The 13352-nt window shown below is 38.3% G+C and overlaps 2 protein-coding genes across 2 annotated transcripts; both read left to right on the forward strand.

Moving 5' to 3' along the window:
• The first annotated feature begins 2662 nt into the window (after positions 1–2662).
• Positions 2663–4626, forward strand: LOC135942580 (uncharacterized). Its single transcript, XM_065488760.1, has 6 exons — positions 2663–2742; positions 2802–2860; positions 3348–3448; positions 3947–4145; positions 4201–4326; positions 4377–4626. The coding sequence occupies exons 1-6, from the start codon at positions 2703–2705 to the stop codon at positions 4584–4586; spliced, it is 735 nt and encodes a 244-aa protein (XP_065344832.1). The 5' UTR covers positions 2663–2702; the 3' UTR covers positions 4587–4626.
• Positions 4627–10993: 6367 nt separating this feature from the next.
• Positions 10994–12931, forward strand: LOC135942579 (uncharacterized). The gene is made up of 6 exons (XM_065488758.1): positions 10994–11082; positions 11139–11197; positions 11657–11757; positions 12245–12443; positions 12500–12625; positions 12676–12931. The coding sequence occupies exons 1-6, from the start codon at positions 11043–11045 to the stop codon at positions 12883–12885; spliced, it is 735 nt and encodes a 244-aa protein (XP_065344830.1). The 5' UTR covers positions 10994–11042; the 3' UTR covers positions 12886–12931.
• Positions 12932–13352: the final 421 nt, after the last annotated feature.

The following is a 13352-nucleotide window of genomic DNA, read 5'->3' on the forward strand; positions in this document are numbered from 1 at the left end:
CTCAAATTCCTTCTTTTGGTTTTATTTCAATCTTCTCAAGTGATTATTCTCTCTCTCTCTCTCTCTCTCTCTCTCTCTCTCTCTCTCTCTCTCTCTCTCTCTCTCTCTCTCTCTCTCTCTATCTCTCTCTCTCTATCTCTCTCCTTCTCTAAATACGAAATAAAAAGCATTTTCAATTGATAATCAATATTTAAGTGTTAATGAGACATTTTTTATAGTTAAATTTGCTACTCAGCAGTTTTTGTGGGCTCAACAGAAAAAATTTAAAAAAACAACCTTCTCTATTTTTCTAAGGAGGATGAAAGCGTCACCTAGTTGACCAGGAATCATTAAGCCCGCGATTAAGAGAATATATTCATCTCGGCCAAAGTATAACGGAAAGAGACAGCAGAGTCGAATAGCAATAATTGTGCTGTGAATTTTAGAAGGTTTTTCCTCAAAATATTAGTTACACGGCTTCTGATCTAGTTTTTGCACTTGAAAGACATGAATTGATAATCGATCCTAATTTTCTCGGACTGAAAAATTCCAATTAAAATTTGAACGAAAAAATCCTGACGCCGCACATAGCTATAATATGTAATTTTTCTCAAGCTTTTAGACTGTGTTAAGGCAGATGGAGATGTTTTTTATGTCGATTAAACAGCTTAATTGGATGACTTTTGTATTCATTTGAAAACCTTTTGATTTTCAAAACTGACTGATCGATCGTATAAATTAACAAAGTTTTTCACGCTTTTAAGCAATAAAATTGTATTGGTCCTTGGATTAATTTCTGTTTTTGCACACGCCTACTAAATAGATCCTAAAAAAGCGAAGCTGTTTTGAGCTCCAGTAGAAACATATAATTAAAATAAAAAATAAATTATACGCAGCCTCTCAAATAATAAAAAAAATATTTAATTTCGTAAATCTTTATTTTTTTTGTAAAAATTCTCGATTAATTTTGATATCAGGTATTATGGCCATGACTCTATGGCAGGCTATAGAAGAGAGGATCTAATTGAACATCATTATTTTTAAAAATGAACCAAGAGATGTTAAATATTCATTACAAAATGTCCTGAGTCCTGAGTGTATTAAGATCTACAAAAATAAATTGTACCACCAGTTAATCGTACCGAAATCCTTTTTTTAGTAAATTTAACGTCTCTTCACTCTATGCAGACTGTTCCGCCAATCATTGCTACGGTGCAATGCAGTGGGTTTTTGCTACTCTCGTCAAGGAGTACCATAAAAAATAGCAAAAAACTAAAAACCTCTTTTTCTTAATGTTTGTAAAGGTTAAACTGGCAGGGTTCACAGGCAAGGCTGCGCGCCTTTGTGTTTTCCTGTTGGCGGCGCGTAACCGAACAAGGCCCGCGCGGCTGTTGCGAGTCACGACTGCTGTTAATATGTTACTATTGGCTTTTAAAATCCATCATGAGAATTTTTGATCTTCAATAAAAATGCATGTTTAAGAAAAAAATCACAAAATTTCAGAAAATCCCTCAAATAACATTTTTTTCCAATGCATTGGGGTTTTTGCGAATTGCGAATCCTGATTTTAGGTCCCGTCAAGCTGTATTGGGAGTACACTAAACAATAATACAAATAATAAATATATATTTTTTAATTGTCTGTAAAGGTTAAACTGGAAGGGTTCACGTTCAAGTGCGAGGCTGCGCGCTTTTATATTTTCTTGTTGGCGGCGCATAAACGAACACGGCCCGCGCGGCTGTTGCGAGTCACGACTGCTGCGTGAATATGCCGCACAGATATTGCTTTATTTAAAAAAAAATAATTTTATGTCAGGCTAAAATGAAAAATTTATTTGAAGTTCATCATTTGCTTGATTTTAAGGCCGAAGAAAAATGAATACAAAATCAAGAAAAGGAACAAACGCTCCAAGGGAAATCTATTTTGACATATTTTTTAAATAAATTTCAGCTAAGGATTTAATATAAGTGTTATTAAAAAAAACGCCATAAGCCTAAAAAATCCAGGGTTCGCCAAAACTGGAAAACCCAGTGAATTGCAAAATTTTTTTTTTAATTTTTGCCCGGTTTTTCTGCAATTTTGCGCTGTTTCCGAAACACATGCATTCTTATGGAAGATAAAAAATTCTCTTGACATGGATCAGTATTAAAGCCACACAGGTTTGGCCAAGAGAGCGAAAATCTTTCCTATCATCGTAAATTCGAGAAAACCCAAAAATCGTGGGTTTTTCAGCTGTTTTTTTTTTGCATAAAAATCAAGTGGTGCATTTTTGCGCATTGCAAAATTCGCGAACCTTGTGATTAAATTATTATTTTAATAAATTATTCACACACTGCTTACCTGAAGCAATGCATTCTTCATAAAAAACGGAAGGCAAAATCCCATCAATCATGTCTTTCCAACCGTCAGGAGTGGACTGACATCCAAGGAAAATAAATTTGATAAAATAGAGTCGGCGCAATAAATTTTGAGGCCCTTGCGCTGCCACCGTCTCTGATAAAAAACTGCCGCAGTTAGAAAAAAGGGCAATTAGTGCTCCCTGGGAAAGAAAAATGAAATTAATAAATTTGAGAATGTGTCAACTATATCTGCTGCATTGATAATGAGGTGCACTTCAAAACATTTGATAGTGCCTATATATGAATTATTGTCATATACGGGTATAAATGCAGGGGGAAAATGAGCAAACGACGTAATTCTGGGGCCGCATTCTCTCCGCCAACATGCTTTCCTCTCTGTTCCTCAGCTTGACGTTATATTCAGGTAAGTGATCGCCCTATTTTTTTTTTTACATTGGGTTGACAAGATAATTTTTTCTTCAGCCGTTGTTGGACAGTCACTCCTTGTTGACATTACTAACACCACGGAATTTCCATATGTGGTACGCATTTTAAGCTGTTTTTATATAATATATCACGCAGAATTAATTTTTCTGTTCAAAAGTGTCAGGGTTTTACCTGACGACATTACGATCAATAATATTGGCACCAATGTAATAAAATATTTGGGTGTCCGAAGGGTAGAGTGGAGGGAGAGCCTCAGGTATAAAAAACCACCCCTCTCAGAGAGGACGCAAGATCTCTCGCTCACTCTCTCTCTCTCTCTCTCTCTCTCTCTCTCTCTCTCTCTCTCTCTCTTTCCCCTGGTCATCCCTTGGGTAGCTCCGCGTTGTACGTTCATTGCCGTCCACGACGCCGGCTCGGACCAGCAGACGCGGTTTCCTGACCTCTGATGAGCATTACCCCCTCTTTTGCTACATCGGCACCAATATTATTGATCGTAATATCGTCAGGTAAACCCTGACTATCAGAATATTGAAATGTTTGGATATCATTGCATCAATATAATTTTTGCATTTTCTAAAAAAGTTTAGGGTGCAACTGTCAGACCAGGGATACCCAACCACTTTTCCCGGTTTTGCGGTGAGCCAGAAATACATCCTCACCTCTGGCCAGGCTTTCCGTGATGAGTATGATTCAGTTTTAACTCTCGAAATGATTTAAATTTAAAGGCAGTCTTTGACGAAATTTTCGTTTACACACCGATCGAATCAGGTTAGGCGACCGTACGTAAAATAGATCCAATGTGTTTTTGGCGCTCAAGCAGTACAAACTTGTGTGCTTCGCTCTGATTGGTCGAGCCTGGCGCATGAGCCAAATCTAGGATAGATGGCAGGCCAGTCAGCCGTCGCTCGGACGGTCTGTGACGGCGCTACTACCCTACCTAGATTTGACGCATGCGCCGGGATCGAACAATCAGAGCGTAGTGCACAGGTTCGTACCGCTTAGGCGCCAAACATTGGACTTACATTACGCACGTCACGCTGAACTTCCGGTCGGAAAATTCGGTCCTTAGGAATCGATTGGTGTACACGACAATTTCATCAAAGAATGCATTATAAAATTTGATTAATAGCTTTCTTTTGGAAGTGTCATTTTGATGAGCCAAGATCTATATTTATTTTTAGTGCCACCTTGATCACAATTACCGATCAGCTCGGCGTGGTCTATCCGACACCGAGGAGTACTGAAATCGCGGGACGGTTTGCCATCTTGAGAATATGCAAACAACTGCCCGGACCTTACATTTCGATGTCGGAGCCCAGTTTCAATGACCTCACAGCTAACGTGCCCGACGCAGAATTTATCTTGTTCAAGGAAGACGACGTAATTTTTTTAAAATAATGTTTTTCTCCTTTTGTTGATTGGCCATTATATCCAGAACATGCTGAAAAGAGTGACCAACTTGACTGTGCTTAGCTCGGCAGCCTGCACGTCCGTCACCAGCAGCTCCGTCACCGCTGGAAGTATTTGCGTGCAAATCAACGTGACTCCTGACTTTTGCTCGGTCTGACACGGTATGACAGCTTTACATATCAACAATTTTGCTTTTTGCAGTATATTTCCGATGCCTTTGGAGCAACGCCGACTTTCTTCAGAGCTCCAGCGGTGGTGATCGGTGGCCAGGTGAACGCGATTTACACCGCTTCCTCCAAAATCGGCTGCAACAGCGCTAACGTCAACGACGAAGTCGGGTTCTACTCCAGCTTGTCATTCAATCGTATCGAAATAATCGCAGAAATCCCAGACGGAGTGGCGAATCCTTAGATTTTGTCTGTCTCTGGATGAATAAAATTACAATTCGACCCTCAAATTCCTTCTTTTGGTTTTATTTCAATCTTCTCAAGTGATTATTCTCTCTCTCTCTCTCTCTCTCTCTCTCTCTCTCTCTCTCTCTCTCTCTCTCTCTCTCTCTCTCTCTCTCTCTCTCTCTCTAAATATGTACGAAATAAAAAGCATTTTCAATTGATAATCAATATTTAAGTGTCAATAAGACAATTTTTATCATTAATTTTAGCTAATCAGCCGTTTTTGTGGGCTCAACAGTAAAAATTAAAAAAAAAACAACCTTCTCTATTTTTCTAAGGAGGACGAACGCGAGGAACTAACCCGCTTCTCCTAGATGACCAGGAATCATTAAGCCCGCGATTAAGAGAATATATTCATCTCGGCCAAAGTATAACAGAAAGAGACAGCAGAGCCAAAACGCAATAATTGTGCTGTGAATTTTAGAAGGTTTTTCCTCAAAATATTAGTTACACGGTTTCTGATCTAGTTTTTGCACTTGAAAGACATGAATTGATAATCGATCCTAATTTTCTCGGACTGAAAAATTCCAATTAAAATTTGAACGAAAAAAATCCTGACGCCGCACATAGCTATAATATGTAATTTTTCTCAAGCTTTTAGACTGTGATAAGGCAGATCGAGATGTTTTTTTATGTCGATTAAACAGCTTAATTGGATGACTTTTATATTCATTTGAAAACCTTTTAATTTTCAAAACTGACTGATCGATCGTATAAATTCACAAAGTTTTTCACGCTTTTAGAAATAAAATTGTATTGGTCCTTGGATTAATTTCTGTTTTTGCACACACCTACTAAATATTCCTGAAAAAAGCGAATCTGTTTTGAGCTCCAGTAGAAACATATATTTAAAATAAAAAATAAATTATACGCAGCCTCTCAAATAATTAAAAAAATATTTGATTTCGTAAATCTTTATTTTTTTGTAAAACTTCTCGTTAATTTTGATATCAGGTATTATGGCCATGACTCTATGGCAGGCTATAGAAGAGAGGATCTAATTGAACATCATTATTTTTAAAAATGAACCAAGGGATGTTAAATATTCATTACAAAATGTCCTGAGTCCTGAGTGTAAGATCTACAAAAATAAATTGTACCACCAGTTAATCGTACCGAAATCCTTTTTTTAGTAAATTTAACGTCTCTTCACTCTATGCAGACTGTTCCGCCAATCATTGCTACGGTGCAGGTTGCATAACAACACAGTGAGCATCGACGGTTTTTAGCTTTATGCTAGAATTAATTAAAAAAAGGTATTGTTCATCTAATATTTATTAAAAAGCTCGTTGCGTCTCAGGCTACTTTTGAATTCGTCAATGTGCGTTTGATATTGCTGCCTGCTGAAGCCTTTTGTTCGGCGAGAGAAAGGAACAACACACACAATGGCATGGTTTCAAAGAACTGCGAAAGCTCCTGGCTCGCGTCTCTCAAAGGAACCTGCATCGAAAACTTGAGATTTGATAAAAACCAATTAAGACATGCTCTTATTTCATTGTCCTTCAAATTTGTAAGATAATTGTTGATATTATTCCATTCTTTTAATTTATCAAAAGGGTTTACACGCAAAAAAGATTGTACAAAATAGAGTGCTGCTTTTTAAAATAAATAGATTTAAAAAATGCTGCCAGTCGCATACTTAATCAATAAACTTTTAGCACTCTCTTTCTCATAGATGGCGCGATGCATTTCTAACTAACCCAACTTTGGGGTAGCGCTGCGATCGCCTATCCACCTTTCTGGAACCTTCCATTCAGGTTCAGGTGGTCTCTCTCAAATGTCGTTACAAAAGGCGCTGTGCTTGATTTGCGACTGTCCGACGGCGGACGGTGCTGTCCTCGCTGTCCACGTGGACCAAGAAAAACTGCAGACTTGGTTTCTCAACGTCTGCGGCCATGAATTCGCCGAGGAAATCGAGGATGACGACCTGATTTGCTACTTTTGTGTCTGGCAAGCCGAGTGAGTGTTTCACAATAATTCAGGAATTTCAAGTATTGAAGTTATTTTCCCTGATAGATTTCTTTGGAAATTCGACGGAATGTCAGACGAGGCTTTGGTTTGGTGGAATTTGTATTTGGACGATGCGGCAAAAGAGCTACGGAAGAATTACTTCGGTAAAAATGATATTAATTTATTTCTTATCTTTTTTCTAATAACTTGTGATATTAGAGGGAAATGTTGAGCAATGCTGGGCTCCGTTGGAAGAGATTGATCTGCCCGAAAGTGAGGAAGATGAAATCAAAGAGTATGGGGAAGAATTGGAATCTGAGACACAATCCAATATTTGTCCAGAGAAGAAAGTTTGTCTCTACTGTGGTAAACAATACTCACACTCGTACCATTTGTCAAAGCATGTAAAGAAAACACACAAAGACGCTATCAGGTGTGAAAACCACCAATGTGCCACATATTTTCACACAATCGAGTTAAGAGAAAAACACAACGAAGAAGTGCATGAAAAACCGAAAGAACAGAAAATATTCAAATGTGATTTTTGTAGCCAGGAATTCATTGGAAATTGTAATATCAACCATCATGTTCGTAATGTCCATCGTGAATTTGCAATCAAGTGCGCTTTTATAGGCTGCGTCTCGTTTTTCAAATCTGATATCGAAATGAGGGCTCACTTTGACTCTCTTCACGGTGAAGTAAAAATGATTGATTGTGAATATTGCCAATTCAAAACAAGAAACAAACATTATCTACAAACGCATGTTACTAAGAAACACAGAACAGGAAAGAAATTTAAGTGTGAAAATTGCAGAAAAATGTTCCCAACCAATTCTGATTTATCCAAGCACGTGCAAAGAGTTCACTCATTAAAGAGCTGCCGATTTTGTAAATTAGATGTGTCGGTCGGTTATTTCGTTCAACACGTTAGAAAGTTTGCCTGTGTTCGCTGTAAAAACAAATTCCATTGTTCAGGTTTGTTCCAATCACACTGGAAAAAGTGCAAAGAAACTTTGGTCAAATGTTCCAAGTGTCCAAAGAGCTTTCAAATACCTTCTTTGCTTGTAAACCACATGAAAAGTAAACATGGAAATCGCGAATGGCGTGGTTTGGAGTACAAAGCTCTCGGATTCAAATGTGAATCCTGCAAAAGGTACTACAAAAGTGCGATTCACTTGAAACTGCATTTTAAGAGGATGCACCACCAGCCCAAATTGAAGCACTGTGCCCTTTGCCCTCAGAGTTTCCTTTACACTTCTCATTTGCAAAACCATCTCGCTAAGAAACACAATTTGTTGGAGCTTGAATTTGAATGTGATGCATGCAAAAAACTGTACATTTCCAAAAGTTCTCTTCGCAAGCATATCAAGTCAACTCATTTGAAATACATGAATTAAATTTAAAATCAATGCTTTCACTCAAAATGAGGAAGCATTTGCAACAAATTCATGTAAATCAATAAGTGCTCTCATTCTTGTTCCTCTCTGAATTATTGCATTTAAATTGACTACAATGATAGTTGCTCACAGATTTTTATGTTGCTGTTCCAGTATTAAGCCAATAAAATCATTTAATTGTTAAGACCGTAAACTAATTCGTTATCTTTAATTAGATTACACTTTACTTTCTCAATAAACTCAACATAATTACACTTTGAACCTTAAATCGCTCTGTTGCTCATGTTAAAGTGTAAATAATAAATTTTTATTAAATAAACGCTGATTCTTTTCGAAAATAGGAACGATTAATACAGCAGGCCTATAATTACAGTTTTTTTTTTAAATTGGTATACTTTATGTGCAATTACTGATTTTACTAAATACTTGACGTCGTCGTACATACATTTCTATAAAATTTGTGGGATTTTTAGCAAATTTTACAGTTTAAGCCGTTTTACGGTTGTAGCTAAAAAAATGCATGATTTGTGCTCATTTGATACTTCATGGAGGTATGAATTGAAAAAAATGGTTGACCGACTAAAACTCACACTATTTTTTTTCCACACTTTGTTCTTGCAACTATATCTCTGTGCACGACTGGTAAATAAAATCTTAACATAATTTTTGTTTTGTTTTTTATCCTCTGCTCAGCATATATTGAGGGCTATATGGAGCTTGCTCACGGGGTCCCAATATCACTGCCGAGCGGATAACATGAGGCCCGAGTGGCCACAAGGGGCTTGGGCCCAATTCGCCTCTCCGCACTGAGGCCTTTAATTGAAACGCCAGACAGTTGTCCCTAAAGTGGCCGCTGGAAAGGTGCGAAAAGCAGCAACTAGTGAGTCGGCGCCGGTGCGCCTCCCAGCCCGTTGAGCATGTGAGGAAAATTTTGATAAAACGATTCGTGCGCGCCCGAGGAGAATAAACAGCGGCGAGCGTTTATAAAATGTGTGGCTGTGATTTATTTCTTCCTGAGTGTAAAATCCACAAAAACGAATGTAACCTTTTAGTGTATGTAACGTCTATTCACTCAATGAAGAAGTTAATTTTGTTTAATTCCTCATTCTCAGCTATTTTTGAAGGCATGCTTAGGATGCACAATTATGTACATGAGTCATAAGTCTGATATCAGGAACCAAGCGGCACCTACTGTGGAATTTCACCTGCGCCAGGATAGACTCGCCTCTGTCGTCCCCTTTTTTGCTCAGGTCGCGGCCAGCGACAACGCTGTTCAACACACCTGTAGAGAAATACTAAATATAATAATTGTCATATTTTAATTGAAGCATTATTTTAAGCAGAATTCACCAAGCTTGAAAATACCACCAGTTTTGGGGTTTTCCGCATTTTTCCGAATTTAACCCCAAAAAGGTCACATTTTCACCAAAAAGTCAGAAATTATGGAAAATTGCGACGTGTGCTTTAATTTTTGTTCTTGTAGTGAAACTAGTTGCTTTTAAAAATTTATCGTGATAATTTTTGATCCTCAGTAAAAGTGCACAAAATCCAGCAAAAATAAGTTTTTTGCAATGCAGTGGGGTTTTGGCGTACCCCGATTGTAAATCCCGTTGAGCTGTGTTCAAAATACCATCAAAAAGTCGGAAAAATACAAAAAATGTATATTTTTTTTAAACTGGCAGGGTTCACGTGCAAGGCTGCGCGCCTTTAAGTTTTCTTGTTGGCGGCGCGTAAACGAACACGGCCCGCGCGGCTGTTGCAAGTCACGACCGCTGTGATCTATAAGTTACCAGTGGATTTTACAAATCCATCATGACAATTTTTCATCCTCAATAAAAATGCACGTGTTTACAAAAAATTCCGCAAAAAATATTTTTTTTTGCAATGCAGTGGGTTTTTGCTACTTTGATTTTAAGTCCCGTCAAGCTGTGTTGGAAGTACACTAAAAAAATTAGAAAAATAATAAATAAAAAATATATTTTTTTTTGTTAATGTTTGTAAAGGTTCAGGTTCACGTGCAATGCTGCGCGCTTTTATATTTTCTTGTTGGCGGCGCATAAACGAACACGGCCCGCGCGGCTGTTGCGAGTCACGACTGCTGCGTGAATATGTCGCACAGATATTGCTTTAAAAAATTAAATTGATGTCCGGCTAAAATGAACAATTTATTTGAAGTTAATCATTCGCTTGATTTTAAGGCTGAAGAAATATAAATTAAAAATAAAATGGGACAAACGCTACAAAGAAAATTCGGTGTTGACCTATTTTCTTCAAAAACGTTTAATAATAAAAAATCAGTTTTTTTGCGAACAGACAGCATGTTACCATAGATAGAAATTAATACATTTTAACAGATCTGGTGTTTATGAGAATTAATTTTAGTTTTATAAAAAAAAACGCTGTAAGCCTTTAAAATCAAAGGTTCGCAAAAACCCGCATTTTCTCGAAAAACCCAGTGCATTGCTAAAAGCTTCTTTGCGGGGTTTTCTGCAATTTAGCGCGAAACAAATGATGCATTTTATTTGAAGATAATATGTTGTCATGATGGATGACCAAATATAGGGAGTCTACAAATAGGTGGGTTTTCCAGCTTTTTTTGCGCAAAAAACCAGTTGTGCATTTTTGCGCATTGCAAAACTGTCGAACTATTTTCTTTCAATAATTTAATCACAAACTGCTTACCTCAAGTAATGCATTTTTCATTTAATTGGAAGAAAAAATTTCCATCAATTATGTTTTTCTCAGAGTCAGAAGTGGACTGACATCCAAGGTAAATTAATTTGATAAAAAGTCGGAGCAATTAATTTTGAGACTCATGCTGGCACCGTCTCCGATAAAGTACCGCCGCAGCCAGAGAAATGCCAATTAGTGCTCCCTGCGGGAAGGAAAATGAAATTAATAAATTTAAAAATATACGTTAATTATAGTTATCTGCTGAAATGATAATGAGGTGCACTTCATGTAACATATCTGATAATGCTCATATCAATTATTGTCATACACGGGTATAAATGCAGGAGGAAAATGAGCAAACGACGTGATTCTGAGGCCGCATTCTGTCCGCCAACATGATTTCCTCTTTGTTCTTCAGCTTGACGTTATTTTCAGGTAAGTGATCGCACTAATTTTTTTCTACATTGGTTACAAGACCATTTTTTCTTCAGCCGTTGTTGGACAGTCAGTCCTTGTTGACATTACTGATACCACGGAATTTCCATATGTGGTACGCATTTTAAGCTGTTTTAATTTAAAATAACACGCAGAATTAATTTTTCTGTTCAAAAGTGTCTGGGTTTTACCTGACGACATTACGATCAATTATATTGGCATCGATGTAAAATATTTGAACGCCCGAAAAGAAGACAGGAGGGAGAGTCTCAGGTATAAAAAACCTCCCCTCTCACCAGAGAGGACTCTCCCGCCGACGGCTGATGCAGACCAACCCCCGCTCATCCCTGTAAAGAGAGTAAAGCTTTACTCTCCTTATCCTATGTTCACCGTCCACGACGCCGGCTCGGACCAGCGGATGGTTTCCTCACCTCTGATGAGCATTACCCCCTCTTTCGCATGATCGGTACCAATATTATTGATCGTGATATTGTCAAGTAAAACCCTGACAGTCAGAATTTTAAAATGTTTGGATTTCATTGCATTAATATGATTTTTGCATTTTCTAAAAAAGTTTAGGGTGCAACTGTCAGACCAGGGATACCCAACCACTTTTCCCGGATTTGCGGTGAGCCAGAAATACATCCTCACCTCTGGCCAGGCTTTCCGTCAAGAGTATGATTCTGTTTTAACTCTCGAAATGATTTAAATTTAAAGGTCGTCTTTGACGAAATTTTCGTTTACACCGATCGAATTAGGTTAGGCGACCGTACGTAAAATAGATCCAACGTGTTTTTGGCGCCCAAGCAGTACGAACTTGTGTGCTTCGCTCTGATTGGTTGAGCCTGGCGCATGAGCCAAATCTAGGATAGATGGCAGGCCAGTCAGCCGTCGCACAGACGGTCTGTGACGGCTCTACTACCCTACCTAGATTTGACGCATGCGCCGGGATCGAACAATCAGAGCGTAGTGCACAGGTTCGTACAGCTTAGGCGCCAAAAAAACATTGGATTTACATTACGCACGTCACGCTGAACTTCCGGTCGCCAAACCTAATTCAAACCTTAGGAATCGATTGGTGTACTCGACAATTTCGTGAAAGGCAATTAAATTTAATTAGCTTTCTTTTGGAAGTGTCATTTCGACTTTTTTTTATTTTTAGTGCTGCCTTGATCACAATTACCGATCAGCTCGGCGTGGTCTATCCGACACCGAGGAGTTCTGAAATCGCGGGACGGTTTGCCATCTTGAGAATATGCAAACCACTGCCTGGACCCTTTATTTCGATGTCGGGGCCGAACTTCAATGACCTCACAGCTAACGTGTCCGACGCAGAATTTATCTTGTTCAAGGAAGACGACGTAATTTTTTTTAAAATAATGTTTTGCTCCTTTTGTTGATTGGCCATTAAAACCAGAACGTGCTGAAAAGAGTGACCAACTTGACTGTGTTGGACATGGCATCCTGCGCGACCGCCAGCAACGCCTCCGTCGCCGCTGAAAGTATTTGCGTGGACATGAACTCGACTCCTGAATTTTGCTCGGTCTGACACAGTATGACAGCTTTACATATCCACAATTTTGCTTTTTGCAGTATATTTCCGATGCCTTTGGAGCAACGCCGACTTACGTCAGAGCTCCAGCGGTGGTGATCGCTGGCCAGGTGAACGCGATTTACACCGCTTCCTCCAAAATCGGCTGCAACAGCGCTAACGCCAGCGACGAAGTCGGATTCTACTCCAGTATCTTACTCAGTCTTAACACTATAATCGCAGAAATCCCAGACGGAGTGGCGAATCCTTAGATTTCGTCTGTCTCTGGATGAATAAAATTTCAATTCGACCCTCAAATTCCTTCTTTCGTTTTTATTTCAATCTCCTCGAGTGATTATTCTTTTTCATGAATTACAAAATAAAAATCATTTCCATTTGGTAATCAATATTTAAGTGATAATGAGACTTTTTGATAGTTATTATTGCTACTCAGCCGTTTTTGTGGGCTCAACACAAATAATTAAAAAAACACGTGGAATTGACCCGTGTATCCTAGTCGACCAGGAATCATTAAACCCGCGATTAAAAGATAGGTTCATAGAACGTTAAATCTTGGCCAAAATAAAATAGAAAAAGACTGCAGAATCAAATCACAATAATTTGTGCTGTAAATTTTAGAAGGTTTTCCCTCAAAATATTGATTTTTTGGTGCAATATGGACCGTTTCTGAGCTAGTTTTTGTACTTGAAAGACATTTGACTAGACTATCGATCATATT

The sequence above is a fragment of the Cloeon dipterum genome, chromosome 4, assembly GCF_949628265.1.
Source record: "Cloeon dipterum chromosome 4, ieCloDipt1.1, whole genome shotgun sequence".
Lineage (NCBI taxonomy): Eukaryota > Metazoa > Arthropoda > Insecta > Ephemeroptera > Baetidae > Cloeon > Cloeon dipterum.

Excerpts from the sequence above, each read along its gene's own strand:
- LOC135942580 (XM_065488760.1), top strand. The coding sequence starts at position 2,703 with ATGCTTTCCTCTCTGTTCCTCAGCTTGACGTTATATTCAG. Across the intron at positions 2,743-2,801 it reads CAGCTTGACGTTATATTCAG|CCGTTGTTGGACAGTCACTC; the intron begins GTAAGTGATCGC and ends TTTTTTCTTCAG. Across the intron at positions 2,861-3,347 it reads CCACGGAATTTCCATATGTG|TTTAGGGTGCAACTGTCAGA; the intron begins GTACGCATTTTA and ends TTTCTAAAAAAG.
- LOC135942579 (XM_065488758.1), top strand. The coding sequence starts at position 11,043 with ATGATTTCCTCTTTGTTCTTCAGCTTGACGTTATTTTCAG. Across the intron at positions 11,083-11,138 it reads CAGCTTGACGTTATTTTCAG|CCGTTGTTGGACAGTCAGTC; the intron begins GTAAGTGATCGC and ends TTTTTTCTTCAG. Across the intron at positions 11,198-11,656 it reads CCACGGAATTTCCATATGTG|TTTAGGGTGCAACTGTCAGA; the intron begins GTACGCATTTTA and ends TTTCTAAAAAAG.